The 15,210-nt window shown below is 46.1% G+C and overlaps 1 protein-coding gene across 3 annotated transcripts in view; it reads left to right on the top strand.

Moving 5' to 3' along the window:
* Nucleotides 1-1,943: 1,943 nt before the first annotated feature.
* The window catches only part of LOC8042186 (juvenile hormone acid O-methyltransferase), a 69,934-nt gene continuing 56,667 nt past the window's right edge, over nucleotides 1,944-15,210 (top strand). The window contains exon 1 of one of the 3 annotated variants that reach the window (XM_042292580.1): nucleotides 1,944-2,617. In XM_042292580.1, the coding sequence (XP_042148514.1) occupies nucleotides 2,108-2,617 (510 nt within the window). In that variant the 5' untranslated portion in view covers nucleotides 1,944-2,107. The remainder of the gene's footprint in view (nucleotides 2,618-15,210) is intronic. The other 2 variants (XM_029994871.3, XM_002415302.4) reach the window with 2 other exon arrangements.

The following is a 15,210-nucleotide window of genomic DNA, read 5'->3' on the forward strand; positions in this document are numbered from 1 at the left end:
CCATGGAGTCTTCCCCTGTAGACTTCGGTTGTTGCAGAACCGAACACAGGCTTCGCGCCTGCAGATAAGGCATGGTGCTATGAGGGTGCCATGAATACTTACGAAAAGAAAATGTAGCCAAAATGTCCACAAACCAAAGCAAATCAGTGCAAGGACCTTAACAAATGCATGACATCACTGCTCTGTGTACATCATGAAGAGTAAAAACACGAGTTTTACGCACAGATGCCCTATTATATATCTGTGTTGTACCACTGATAACCACGCCGATGATCACGACACTACAATACAATACAATACAATACAAAAACCATCTTTATTTACTTTGTTTGAAAATAATACAATATAAAGCCCACATAAGCCAATGATGGCTTGTGTGTGGGACGCGACAGGAGCCTCTGCATTTTTATTGCACACATAACTAAAAATAACTAGGCTCCTCAGAGCCAGTCCGGTACAGGTAAATTTTAATATTGTGGGCACTTTTATAATGACGGCACACAACGCTGCGAAGTCAGAGTGATTTCGAACTTAAAACATTCCTAGTATAACATATTACGCCTTCAGGTGTAGTTTCTTGTGCACATCCAGACAACCCTAATAGTTTTAGGTAAAACTAACAAGAGTTAAGAGGACACCGAACAAGGGGCATACATCACACAGAAGGCATGTCACTGACAGTAGCGAAGTCTCACCTTCGAGAGTCGAGGGGAAACCGGTGCGGCGAGATGCCAGCCGTGCGGGTGTTGCTTTCGCACATTTTCACGGAGCACCGTTTCTTTGCGTATCGCGCTGTGCTCATCGTCTCAAAAGACGTTGAGCCCTTTGGGCGCAGTAGCGTCCAAGATCCAAGCGCACGACAGCCGAGTTCCCGCGCAGGTAACTGGGCTAATCACGCCCGAGCAAACAAGAAAACTCCCGAAACGGTGTTAACTGCCGCTAAAACAATTAAAAGCGAAGAGCACGTGGAGGCCCAAACACAAGCAAGCAGAAGGACGTCAGCAGACTGCCTTTCCGCGCGCCACGAAGTCTACAAAAAACTGCAAATATCGCTATTGTTAGTCGGCCTTTTTGCTAGTGGCGTACAGAGGACGCTAATGAGAAGTATGCATAATATTAGCAAAAACAAAGACAGTTTTGAATTTTGTAGCGCGTTAAATATGATTGATATTATCTAATATTTATATTTAGCTTGTTTAAAAATACCAATGATTATACTTCTAGTCACAAACTAATTAATTTTAATAATGTTTGTCCCCACCTCTCCTAGTCGCGCTTCAATCGCATCCTTCACGTGACCCTCCGGGTCGATGTCGCTGGCGATTTGTTTTGAACCGCTTTTTGGCCGAAGCTTCGCTACCCATGTACATATACCTTGCTAGTGGCGTACAGACGACGCTAATAAGAAGTATGCACAATATTAGCAAAAACAAAGACAGTTTTGAATTTTGTAGCGCGTTAATTATGATTGATATTATCTAATAATTATATTCAGCTTATTTAAAAATACCAATGATTATACTTCTTGTCACAAAATAATTAATTTTAATAATGTTTGTCCCCACCTCTCCTAGTCGCGCTTCAATCGCATCCTTCACGTGACCCTCCAGGTCGATGTCGCTGGCGATTTGTTTTGAACCGCTTTTTGGCCGAAGCTTCGCTACCCATGTACATATACCTTGGGATACCGCTTCAAAATGCGTTATCAGTTCTACAGATCTGTTTGTGTCAATCTCGAGTAGGAAGAGAAGAATGCCTGGCTCAGAGATAAGCAGTTCTGGCATAGACAAGGGCCGTCCGTGAATGGTGTCAGCAGCTTTTTTTTATGTTCGTTGAATATATGTTTTTTTTTCTTTTTCTAGATACGCAAAGCGCATGAAAAGCAAATGAATGGCTCGGACGTTGACGTACTCGCGACTGGGAGTGTACGATAGTGATTGCGACGCAGCAGTAAAAGAGACGCCGACTGACAACTTTGAAGATAAACGGTGACAACTTTGAAGTTAGAAGGGTAGCACTTCTTGAAACTCACACATAGCACTAACGCCAAACAAGTGCCATCAGTCAAGCGCGTCCCTATTGTCCGCGACAGTGAAGAACTAAAACCATGATTGAGACCTTCGATCCAGAGCTTTACGAACGTATTAGCGAAACTGTTAGGCGAAACAGCATCAAAGCTCTGGAAAGGACGACATTCAGAATTCCTTCTAGTAGGTGCCATCAGATCCTTGACATCGGCTGCGGCATCGGAGACTTTACGAGAGACGTGCTGCTTCACTGGAATCATCCATGCCGTAAGATTGTAGGCATCGACATATCCCAATCCATGTTGAACTACGCGAAAAGAAACTACGGACATCCAGATATCTGCTACGACGTCCTTGATGCGGGGTCCTCAGACGTGTCTGCGTTTCTCGACAAGCACGGCAAGTTTGACCGCATTTACTCGTTCTATTGCCTGCACTGGATCAGAGACCAAAAGGCGGTGTTCCACAACATCGGCACGCTGCTGAAAGACGACGGGGAATGCCTCCTCGTGTTCTGTGCACAGTTCGTGTTCTACAAGGTGTGGCTGCAAATGACCAAAACGGAGGAACCATGGAAAGACATCATTGGTGTGAGTATTTATGTCCTTAATTATGCAAACAACCTAAACTAAATATTATTTGCAGGCACAATTTTACAGCACCCTACAGAAAATGTTCGAGACAGTGTCTGTCTCGAGCACGCACCGACCGCAAAACCCCTACTAACCTATCATAAACACCAACTCGTACTCGTCTGATAACATTAGGGTCACCAGTTTGTCCTGATACCTGAAGCTGCAGTCCCATCCAGTGTATTCCCCACACACGCCCTTGCTGGGTCAGGACAGAAATTCAGCACCGCATTCTTGTTATTAAATAGGTGTTGCCATAACACCCCTTTGAACGATAATAATCCGGTGCTAGGTCGCTGAGAGTCATGATACACTTTAAACTCAGTGAGAGAACAGTCACTCTCTTCTGTCTTGACGTCTTAATTCCTTTGATATGATCAATCTAAAACAGGGGCCTTCAAACCATGGTCCGCGGGCCACCATTCGGCCCTCAGAACTCTTCTAAACGGCTCGCGGCACCCGCACTCCTTTCTACGAAGCCCGGTTCGCGGCCCGTTTCCAACAGAGCCGATGCTACGGGCGCAAAATTAAGTACGCTTAAAAAAGAAATGGCGCCGCAATGAGCGCTCCTAAGGTGCAAACTAAGATACCAAAAGGAACGAGAGAAACATTACCTCAACGCGGGTTTTCTCTTCGTACTATTCATTGTACACTGTCATCGCCATCATCGCCATTCTTATCCCCTGCTTCATATCACTGTAACCATGTTAATTCATTTGCGTTCTCGCGTGTCTTGTGCCTAGTATCCTCTGTCGTAACTCTTGCATATTGTCAGCACTAGTTTTAACATTCTCATGAAGCTATTGCACACTGAGCGCATGCCAAGGTTCTGAAACGCTTTGATTTATGCTTGGTGAGGTTTCTAGGCCACAATTGTGTATCGTCATAATTGACTAAATACTTCATCTTAAATCGAACTATATGTATTCATTTGTTTTAGAATTTTTAATATTTATAACATTCGTTTCGTCATTTAAGTGCTCATTTAGGTTTATTTATTTACTTATTCCACCATTCTAAATACAGATTTGTTTCTCCGCCGTCTAGACTTTGAGATATCTCTAATCCGACCACTTACCCAGAAATGTTTGCGAACAGCTAATCTAAAATAAAAAAAAAGCTCTTTTTAGAGTATTGGCAAATTTCACCTCAATTGTCCGACGCCGCCACGATTCGTCATTCGTCAGTTCGGGACAAATTTGTTTATACGTCGAGTGGTCTTCTGGACTTCGCCCTTTTCTTGGTTGGTTGCAGTTTGCGACAATTAAGATTCTGAAATGCTTTTTTTTTTTTTTTTCGGTAGATGGGGTGCAAAATAAGAAATTGGTCATATTGCTTTGCTGCAAACCGTTTAAGAAAGTAGAACGACAGAAAAAACTTTCACGCCCTTTTCGTTAGGGACGTCGGCAAAAGCTGGTTACAAAGGGCGACAATTATTCTACAAAACATACGCCTAACTTGTCACTTTTCTCGAGCCACGTTTATTTAGTGGCTCTACATTGACCGATTGGCTCTCAACAAGTAAACGGCAAGATTTCGTTGCTGACGCTTCTTTGTTACTTGTGCGCACAAAGCGACTCAGTGACTTCACTGTAGAGGTAACTATAGTTAGCGTCAACCATTTCGTGCGACATTTCCAAGGCCAGCGTACTCTCCGCAGCGCTGCAGCTCGCGCTGGTGCAAAAGTACTCGGCTTTATCTAGCGTCTTGTTCGCACGCGCTGTGAAATACTGTGCAGGAGTGCTGTGGAAGCTACACTAGTTTTGGTGACTTAGCACACAATAGTCGACGTCGAGAATACGGCCAGCTAGTTGCTCCGAAATTCGTGTTTGGTGCATCGAAACGCAAAAAGGGACGCGTCAATCGAAGAATGACAAGGATAATACGTTGGGTGTGTGTGTGTGCGCGCTTACACGTTGATAAAACGAGCTGTTCTGCGTCCGTGTGTTTTTTTATCATTACTGCGGAGAGCACTGTCGAGAAAGATAATACGCCTTTCGGCGTCTGTGCATTAACAGAGTTGGAGCACTGCGGACGCTAGGCTATAGCATTAGCAGTGAATCGCACAGTAGGTGACACCGAGTATAGACTTGCCAATTTTAGTGGCTCGAAAATTGCGTTATTAGCAGTTTGGTTCATCGAACCGTGTTTTAATAAATGCAGTAATGATTCGCATTACAAATGAAATATAAGCTACTCAAAATAGATGGCTCTTTCACAAAGTTTAAATTTGCTTCGGTTACTTTGGTTTCGGCTTTGAATTTTTACTGCAGAAGTTGCAAGTATCATGTCTCGGAATCGCGGCAATTTGACGCTATATAGATGAAATGTTTCCAGGTTTGAAGATCATCCGGAAATAAATAGGTCTTAGAGTGACTTTCGGGACCGACTTTTTTAGGGCGCATATTCGTTCTACGTGCCCTAGCATCCTACAAAAATGCAAAAAGAAATGGAAGCTGAAACAGTTCTGTACTTAAACAAAAACATTCAAATCATCTTAATTGGGCCTCTAGAGTCAGCAATATCGAGGTTTTTATTTTTTTATTTTTTTAGTTGAGCTGCAGAAATCAATTTTCGATGTACCGCTGAAGCCTCTCGTTCCCCGGGTGTGACGTCATATTAGGACTTTCCTGCGTCTCCGCTCTCGCTTGTTTTTAGCGCCCATCAGAGGTATGCACGCGCATTCTTGCTGTTTGCAAAAAAGCCCGAAAGAGGCGAAATATACCAGGCAAGCTTGCAATGGCACGGGCTGCCCACACGAGCGACACGGGCTTGGCGACTCAAAAATCAGAGTATGGCGTCACGACTTGTCAAAGATTTTTCGTTTTTTTTTTTTCGCGTTTAGTTGCATCTTTGAGAAAAGCAAACGTGATATTCAGATTCACGGGATAGAAATCTGCTAGAATCAACCTCTATGCAATATTTTCAAAGTGTTTCAGCTTCCCTTTGAAATCATGGGCTGGTTTTTCTCCTGAAAAAACGCGGCCAGATATTGCTGAACCTACCTTTGCCGTCAAGAACCCACAGAAAAAAAAGAAATAAAAGGTGTATAAAATAGCTTAAACCGAACGATTCAATCAACGAGGTGCTCTGCGGGATGGAAACCTATACTGCATGTTGTTAGCAGGCATCTTAGGAAAGCAGACGAATTCTCTTAGTGCGCCCACTTATTTCATTAAATAAGACTAACTTGTTAACATTTTTATTATTCTTTGAAAAGTCGAGGCGTGACGTAAAATGTTGTTCAAAGCGTTCCTAAACACCCGATTACGGTGTTTGCCACATGACATGTTTTGCGCGCTTCTTTTTGTTAAACTAAAAAGGAAGACCGCGAAATAGAAAAAGAAACCACTTGACAACGCGTCCTCGAGTCGCGCTAGCAGCGCTCTTAGATAAGTTCATCTTATGACACGTGCGCTGTACGAGACAAGGCTTCGTGCTGGGGAAGGTGCCAAATATAACCGCGAGAATCTGCTGCCGCAAAGCCCAGTCTCGGACAGTGCACCAGGGATAAGGGGGACCTCGTCTCTTCAGAGCGCATCTGAGAGCGCTGCAAGCGCGACGGGGTGCGCGTTCTTACGTGTCTTTGTTTTTTTTAGTATTTCGGGGTTTTTTACGTTAAAGAAAGCACCAAGTAGACCAAAGCGTACCATGCTTAGCCATAGCCTCCTCTATACTCGCTACACCCGGCATTTGCACGACGAAGTGCCGGGTCGCATGTTTGGAGCGCGAGGATCTGGTATCACAGAGCATTTCTCGGGGAACCTGGTTGTCAGCGCACAGCTTTTGCAGCGGCGAGGACCCGAAACATCGGTTTCAAACTCGACGAGAAAAGAAGCGGTAGCGCGACAATAGCGAGGAGCACGAGCGGACATTCCGTCGCTCGGGAGAGGTGTGTTTCGGCGTCTCGCTGCAGCGGGGTGCCCGTCCCGTGGCTCTCATCCGTTGTCTGGCGCTCTACTTTTGCAACTTTGGCGGCCGCGTCTCGTGGCGATCTGCCAGGCTTTGTGAGTATAGAGGAGGCTATGGCATAGCAAACGCCTTATTTGAGTGTTTCTCGATGCGTTGTACAACGTTCCAATTCACAGGGACCATAAGCGAATAATTTAAAAGTCAGCCGATTAGTCGTAATGAATTTAATAACTAGGCGCACTAAAAAGATTTGTGCCCTTCCGGAGGCAACACACGGTTGATTTCCCTGCCGCACGAAGTTCCGTTTATTTTTTTTTTGTTGTTGGTGCAAGTTGTTTGGGAGACCACAAATAAGAGAAAACGTGCACGACATTTTTCCTCTTTAAACAGAGCTACCAAAAGTCCCGACAAATGAACCCTTTAGGTCTCTTCTAAAAAAAGGGTAAGTGGCAAAATCTGCTCTCATGTAAAACAAAAAAAGCCAAGCATGATTTTATTTTGGGTTGTCTGGGATACTAACAATGCGTAGGTTAATACTTAGCAACGATTAAGGTACGACCTTACATTATTTCTATAGGAGCCCCTTTAGTCCATCTGCCGTGAAAATGTTATTTGCCGTTTAATTTTATTCTACATTAATTTAACAAAACGCTGCATCCTGGAGTGTCGTGAGTGACATGCGCCGCAAGATGGTGGAAGTTCACTAGAGTTTAACAAGAAAAGGTCAACATTTTAATCAAATGTACAGAATTCCACGCCTTAACTCTCGACAGGGAACAAGTCGTAAAGAAGCCATAATCAGCTTTTGCACAAAACTCCAGTGGACATGGGTTCGGGAGTTACACAACGCTTGAATGTTACTTCGCTGTATCCATTGCAACTCCAAGCCTCGCCACCATTTTCCTGGCTTCTTGTCATTCGGGTGGCTTCCTGCCACCGCTAACCAGAATAAGAAACAAAAAATCACGATTAAGAAAATGAAATAAACCAGATTTGTTATATATATATCGGATCTACTGCATATATAATATTTCTAAAAAAATAAGTGATTCTTCACCTTATATGTATATTTGAACCATCACAGATTGCTCGATATTTTTCATCAGTCACCGATAGCGATATGAAAGAAAAAAGTATTGATTTGTCGTCACGCGTATATATATCGCAGTGCGTATTTCCTTCCCCCCCCCCCCCCTCCACACACAGAGACATACAAAAAAAAAAACAACAACCACGACAGATTGTTTCTTTTTTAATTATTTTTCTTCTTTACAATTTTGAAGGGAGGCAGGGTGAAAGTTGCAATTATATGTTTGATTTTTTTGTATTTTTGTACCTGGTGAATATTAGGCAACACAGTAAAGATACGGTGTTGTGTTTTCGTGACTCAGCTTTCCGTTTTTGCTGTTTCATTATTTTTTAGTGTCTCCCGATGCAGTATGTTACCTAAATAAATTCCTTATGGGATATTTCATTCCAGAAGTATAAAATTCCAAACACCGCATCTTTGACGTTTTTTGTAACTATTTTTATAATGTTGTATAATAGGATTCATCATACATTTTGGTTATAAAACAATATACGCCCATTTAGGCTTATATGTATTCTATAAAGTGGTACCGTTTTAGTTTGCACTGTTTTAACGAAATGATTTATATTATTTGTTACATTTCGTCGAATAATAAATTTAGCCATAGCGTAAACACGGTTTACAAAAAAAAAAACACGAAAAAACACATTTTTTATTTCTATCGTTCAAAATAATGTTAACTTTCTGTTGCCATAATCAAAGTCCGCCCCTTTTAGTTCCATTTTCCTTAAAAGTGCTTAAACGCACAGTTGTAATCAAACTTAACTGACACGCTCAAGCGCGCGTCTTTTTCCGCGGGTCGCTATCCTGGCGGCAGCCGGTGGTACCAAACGTTCATGTGGCGGCGTGCCCGTCACCGAGCGCGGGGGGAGCGCGGCAAGTCCTCAAATTTAGCATGCACTGCTTGTTTTATGTTATTCTTGTCCTGAATCTTTAATCCGCACTTTGCACTACCCAGATCATTTCCCGACACCAAAAATTCAATAGAGATACAATAAAACTGATCTGATTATTTCGTATTTTCAACACATCTTGTTTAACGTTGTCTGATGCGATACCCACCGGAGCTCGTACTCCAGTATCGTAGCTAATTTTTGTTTTTGTTTTATTGGGGGGCGGGAGTTTACAAGCATGACCTCCTCCTCTCCTCTTTGCCCAGTGACGAAGCAGGGTGAGTTCGGCGGTATACGGACGCTCACGCAAAGATTAGGGAGGCGTTCTTGTGATAAAACAGGTAAAACTGAATCGTCATTTTTCAAAACGGAGCAGGCTTCATTTACAGGAATACTGGTGTGGAGGCTTACTGTTCTACTGTCGTCGTAGTTGGGGCCCACCAACTTTAAAAGCTTCCTCACAGCGCACAACTCCCGCCGCTTCTTGAGGTAGCACTGCATTTCCGACGCGTGAAGGCCAAACATAACACAAAGATAGCTATGGACCAGTGTCTGCTCTGTTCCATGGGCGCCGCCATGTTTGGTTATGCTGACACAATGACCCGGTAGAAAAAAAAAAAGAGGGGGTGGGCTGCGCCTTTCACGAGACTCCACTTTTTTTAGAAGTCTTTGCAGATATCAATGTGCAAGACTGTCGGAAAGACATAGTCACGAAGTCCTAGAACAACACCAATGCCAAGAGTGCTGTAAAGAGAAGAAACCTCGTTTTATGCGCAGCCCCTCTTTTCACAAGAGCCTGGGCTTTAGAATATTATTTCACATTTTTAGCTGGTGGCTAGGATTTCGGACACTGGTCTTAGGCAACCTGCAATACTGTTTGGTTTGGTGATATCTAGTGACTGAAGCAAGAAACATCGGGTATGCCTGGGAGTGGCAGCTGCATTGATTAAACGTGTGCTATTACTCTGGTGGCGCCGCTGTAGCCAAGTGTTCGAAGCAAGAAATAATGGGTAGGCCAGGAAACCGTGATCGCATAACATGTAAGTACGGCGGAAGCTGTGGCCTGGCGGGCCAATCGGAACGTGACAACGTATCACCGGAGTTCATTTTTACTGTGAAGAAGTATCAGGCTTTTCCTTGCTTCCTGGCCCAATATGTGTGCGTTGCGCTCGCATACGGTAGCGGATATCGAAGCCGTCAGCACGCAATGTGGGCCTTATCGTTCACCAGTGTTGCGGAGTTGCCACTCCGGAGTTGGAATGATTTCGGAATCATTCCGCATTTTCACGACCCCGGAATGGAATGGGAATGGAATGGCGGCAACGTTGAAGGGAATGGAATGGGAATGGAATTAGGTGCCTTTTGCCCGGAATGGAATGGGAATGGAATGGGCACGGTTCTTCTTCTTTTTTTTTTAGTGTTTACGGTTAGCTAATCCGAGCCAGTCAGTGAGTCAGTTGCTCAGAAATAAAATGAGCGGGAAACTGCTAGCCCGCGAGGAGCCCTAACAGACTTATACGCCAACAAAATGCAATACAAAAAAACAAGCAGCAAATGGGGAAAGAAGGGTAACGTGGCGCTTTTCACGGACGCGTAGGCGTCGGGTTTCGATGGCGTTACCCGAGAGTGAAACAAGAAACCAAGCACCAAGCAAAAGAAAAGGGAGCGGCAAAGAAAGAAACCGCCCATGCACAACTCCTCATCGTACTCCTTGTCATGCTTTTTTTGTTGTTGTTGCGACGGCTTGTAGAATGCACGCGCGCGCACAGACTGAGATCTGGGAGCGGAAGCGACTCGTAACTCGCAGAGCTCTTATAACTCGTTGACTTGGGCGCCGTTGAAAGATGGTCAGGTATTGTTTTCTTAAAGTTCGAGGCGCGTTGTTTAACAGCCAGCCAGCCCTGCTGCCTTCCACGTTCATTCGTGCGCACCCCTTTGAAGTGCGAAAAGTGAGTTTCCTTCGGCATTAAAACAAAGCGAGATTCACTTCTCTCTTCTCCTCTTGCGCTTTGCTCCGAGGCTTGTTTTTTGTGCTGCATTTGTATTGTATGCCTGCCTATTACTTGGTCTTTGTTCCGATGCTTGTTTTCTGTGTTTTATGCTTTACTGGGTTGGGATTACAAGCAAGCTAGCGGATTCCCGCTCATTTCCCTTGACTTTAGTCTCTGCATACTTTGTTTCACCTTGCTGCGGACGCTAGGAGTCACCCTAGGCAATCCAGTACCGTGAGCGGTACTGCAGGGTGACGCAGCACTCAGAAAGCACTGGATTGGTTTCGATGGCTCTCGTGCTGTCTGTTGAGGTCCATCGTAAGGTGAAGTAGACTATCGTCGCCGCTCTTGGTGTGACCGAACTGACTAGACCTGCAGAAAGACCGTCCCTCGCCAGGCGAGGTGCGACCGTTGCTGTGAGGGCAACTGAGAAGGAGAACTGGGTGGTAGCTGCCACTGAGGTTTTGGCTTCCGCGCGTCTCGGCTGTCCGGTCTGCATTCGTGCTCCTTGTCCTGGACCCTATTTGAGGCGGTGAGAAGTCACTTGGATGGTGTTATTGAGGAAACTCGGGGAATGTCAATTTGAACGGTGCGGTATTACCCCGTTAATTGTATCTTGATGTGAGGAGCTTTGTCAACGCTGACTTCCCGATTCGTCGCCACTACGCGAACAACCGACACCGAAGTAGAATGAATCGGTTGGTACCGTCTGCTGCCTGAACACGCCACTCGATCAGTGCGAAGAGGAACCTTACAATTCGGACGAGAAGACAAGATGAATACAGATTGAGTCATGGCATCGTAGAAGACATTTTTCTACATTAGTCGCGAAGAAAATAAACAAGCTGCACGCTGAAAGTTGTGCAACAAAACTATACATGGTGCAGTCGGCGTATATCATTGAACTTTATTCGCCGTCTAAAGAGGAAACACGAGAATGAGTATGCGAAGGGTGGAAAAGGGCAGGCGAACGAGCCAAAAATTGAATTAAATATGATAAGAAATATCGAGATTCATAATGCAAGCGTGAACTTGTGCGTTTTAAAACAGGTTTCGTGACATGGTCTATACGGTCCCTCGTGCTGCGCCGCAGGGTTGCATTTTGTGAGAGGATGTGTTCTGCCGCTGTGCATGGAGTCGCTTCCAGCAGTGTACTAGCCGTGTTGCTGTATTTGAAGTATACAGTAATATAGCTTATTCCTGCGCCACGCACAAGCTGGATATTTTTTATGGTCTTATCAAACAAACACGTTGGCCGCGTATGTCTTAAAGTCAAATGCAAAAAAAGTTAAAAAAGAAAAGAAAATGAGTGGATTTAAAGGAACCATGAAGGCAATTCAATTTTTTTTTTTTTTTTAAAGAAGGTGTTTTCGGACGCATTGGTGTCCTGGCATGCCACACATTTTTTTTTTAGAACGTTGTGACTCTTATTTCTGTACCTGCAAATAAATCTGCGAAACCGAAACAAATATTCGTTTTTTTTTTCTATTTTTCGCCTCTGGAAAGAGAAATGACGTCAGGGAGCACTGTCGGCATCGTTAGGATTTAGTGCAGACTCAGTGTGGTTCCCGTGGTTCGCTCTAGTGCACGGCGGTCTGTGAAGAAAACTTGGAAGAAATGGACGACAACGCCGCGCTCGCAAACGAGTTTGAGCTTCCGTTCAGCGACCTCACGCCGACTGAACGGGAGATGCTGCTAAGGACGCAGAACTCTGGATTGGCGCTTTACGAGGGCGCCCTAGACCTACCACCAACTCCCCGGTCGCCGCCTACAAAGCGACTCCCCGCCCCGCTTTTACCCAGACTCCGGCTGACCTGAAGGTGCTGCTCAGAGTCTCCTGGTCGGAAATGCAACGAACAAATCCTGACACCGCTGTCCACAGCTCTACGCAAGACGACGGCGCGCAACCAAATGCTGCGCGTTGCTGCATCGGTCGGCAGTTTATGCAAACTAACGTCGCCCGATCGACCGCACGTCTTTAGCCGACCTTTCGCGCAACCTACTACTGCACATAAACGCGGCATGATTGGTGAGATACCAGTTCGCAAAGTTAACACGAGACGACGCTCGAAACCAAAACCAAAAGTCCGCCGCCCCCGGCGCTCGTACCTCTTTTTTCTTTTCTTGTCCATGGTTGCTCGATGATTGTTACGCGCCCGAGGTAGCAGTGCGGGATGCGTTCAACCCAACGAGGTAGAGGGGCTTAGAGCGATAAACCGGGGTTCCGGTCTGCACTCGAAAGTGACCCCCCTAAGGCGGCTGCCATTGTACGCAAATTTGACCACTCGTCACATGACCAAACCAAATCCGTGACGTCACAGGAAAGATGGCAGCGCCCATGCAGCGGCTGGCCCCAGCTGGGCCGGAGCTTGTCGGATGCTTTGTTGGTTGTCGTTCGTCTCGGCGAGTTGATTTCAGACGCGGACGCCGTCATATGAGGCCGTTCGACAGCGACTTCAGTGTTCAGCGTGGTGTCTGACGTAGGTACAAGGTGAAAAAACGGAGGAATGGTGTGCATTTCGCTGGTGACCGACGGCGATATTGCCACGGAAGAGACAATCTGCCCTACGTTGCTCCCACTTAGGATTGATTCGGATACCGCAAGGATAAAATTTAAGGCGACGTTTCTGTGCTCTCGTTTACCATCGGAACCTTCGAGATCTGCAATAAAGCGTGTGCAATATATTTGGATACACAGTTTAGCGACGGAAATTGCGTGAGTCGTGCTTGGCAGTGTGCAATCGTGGTGCCGCTTCGTTTAAATGCCCGAAAGCTCACTTTGGTTGTGCGGTGCCCCGGAGAGCTGCCTTGAAGCTGGTAGTTGCCGTGCCTTGCTAAATGATGCTGTGCTGCTTCCCAATTGTTCCGGCGTAGACGTGCACTTTCACGGAGCACAGGTGTGCGGCGCGCCGAAGAGCTGCCTTCAAGCTGGTAGTTCCTGTCCCGTGCTTTAGGTGATGCTGTGCTGCCTACTAAATTGTTCCGGCGTAAACGTGCACTTTCACGGAGCACAGGTGTTGCAGTTAATATTGATTCCGCTGGTCTGTCGCACGTTTGGTCGACACCAAAGTTTCATCAACACTCGTTACGCGAATTGCAAGCTGTATGGACATATCATCGCGCGAGTTACCGACCCAGTCCACCCATTCATGCCGCTTTGCGAAGACAGTCTGCAGCAGCTCATTACCAGAAAAGTGGTCTCGCATCGATTTCAGTTCAGCTCGTCCACGGCAGTCGCCAGACCCCGAAGGAGAGGATTTATTCGGACAGAATGCCACTAAAGCAGTGCAGCTTCTTTAGTGGTCAGGATAAACCCTTTCTGTCTGTTTTGTTATATTGTCACGGATGCTTCCACCAGTCCTATTTTCTATCAATATTTACTACTCTGGAAAGTTCCAGGCCATGCTCAGCTGTCATTGTATGTTCTGGTGGAGGTGCTGCGCACTTTACCCATAGCCCTTCACTCTGTGTGTACCCTGGCGGCTCCTCAGCCGAGTTGCCCAATAACAAGACATGAGTGGCACATTATCCTGAGTCTTAAACCCCCGGCGAGTCGTGAACCAAGTCCTATCCCGAGCCCAGCAGAAAAACCGCAAGACGAGCGAGTACCACAAGGACGAAACTCGGAAATACACCACGAAGAACTTGAAATCCAAGCCAGTCGCTGCTACCAGCAAGAACCGCCGGAATTAGGTCTTTTGCCAGAAAAAACCAAAGCTGGCTAAGCCAACAATGACAAACCTGTAGCAGCAAACCACGTCCGCTCCCGCCATTGTTTGCATGCCCATCGCACCTCACACTTTGATGCCTTTTCACGCAAGGTGCATAACACGTCGAGGGCTGGATTGAACAATATGACCGTGTCGCCCGCCACAGTGGGTAGATGGACAACCAGCTCCTGCAGAACCTATACTTCTCGTGGAAGAAACTGCGAGGAACTGGTTTGAGAACCACGAATCCTCCTTAACGTCGTGGGAAGTTTGCAAGATCGAACTGAAGTGCATATTCATCAGCCAACGTTGGCGAGAGAGAGCCAATTTCCTGATTCTGTCCAGGACACAGCCCCAACGAGAGCGTCACCACCTTCGTGGAGGATGTTTTGCTTCTGCTCGAGCACCCACGCCAACCCTGCAGACGCTACAGAAGACAAGAAGCTAAGAACCCCATGTTCCTCATGTGAGGGACAACACCTTCAGTAGCCTTGTCCGCAACCCACGGCAACAGTAGAAGGGTTCATATCAATGAAGCTTCCAACATTGAATGTACACTGCAGGCCCGAGCATGTCACTATCAACAACTCCCCAGCGTCGCGACACTCGAGTCGTCCAGCTGCAACTTCGACGCCAGCGAGATTGTTTCAGAAGTTCGACAGGCATCTCAACTGGAGACCTCTTCGAGCGAAGCGGCTCTGACGAAACGATGGCGACTTATGCCACAAAGTCACAACGACAACCACCGGCTACCTCTTACTATTTAATGCCAATTCAACGAGACACCCCGACGCCGAAGCATTCCCGACGTCGGGAAGAACCAGTGTAGGTCCGCGTTGAACAAAGTACACAGAGGAAAACGGAGATACTGCGAATGGCCGACCGAAAACCACTCTGCTACCACTGCACGAGGCCAACCATGTCTACTGGAGGTGCCCGTACCAATGAATTGGCC

The sequence above is a fragment of the Ixodes scapularis genome, unplaced genomic scaffold (genome assembly GCF_016920785.2).
Source record: "Ixodes scapularis isolate PalLabHiFi unplaced genomic scaffold, ASM1692078v2 PGA_scaffold3__209_contigs__length_174095766, whole genome shotgun sequence".
Classification (NCBI taxonomy): Eukaryota; Metazoa; Arthropoda; class Arachnida; order Ixodida; family Ixodidae; genus Ixodes; species Ixodes scapularis.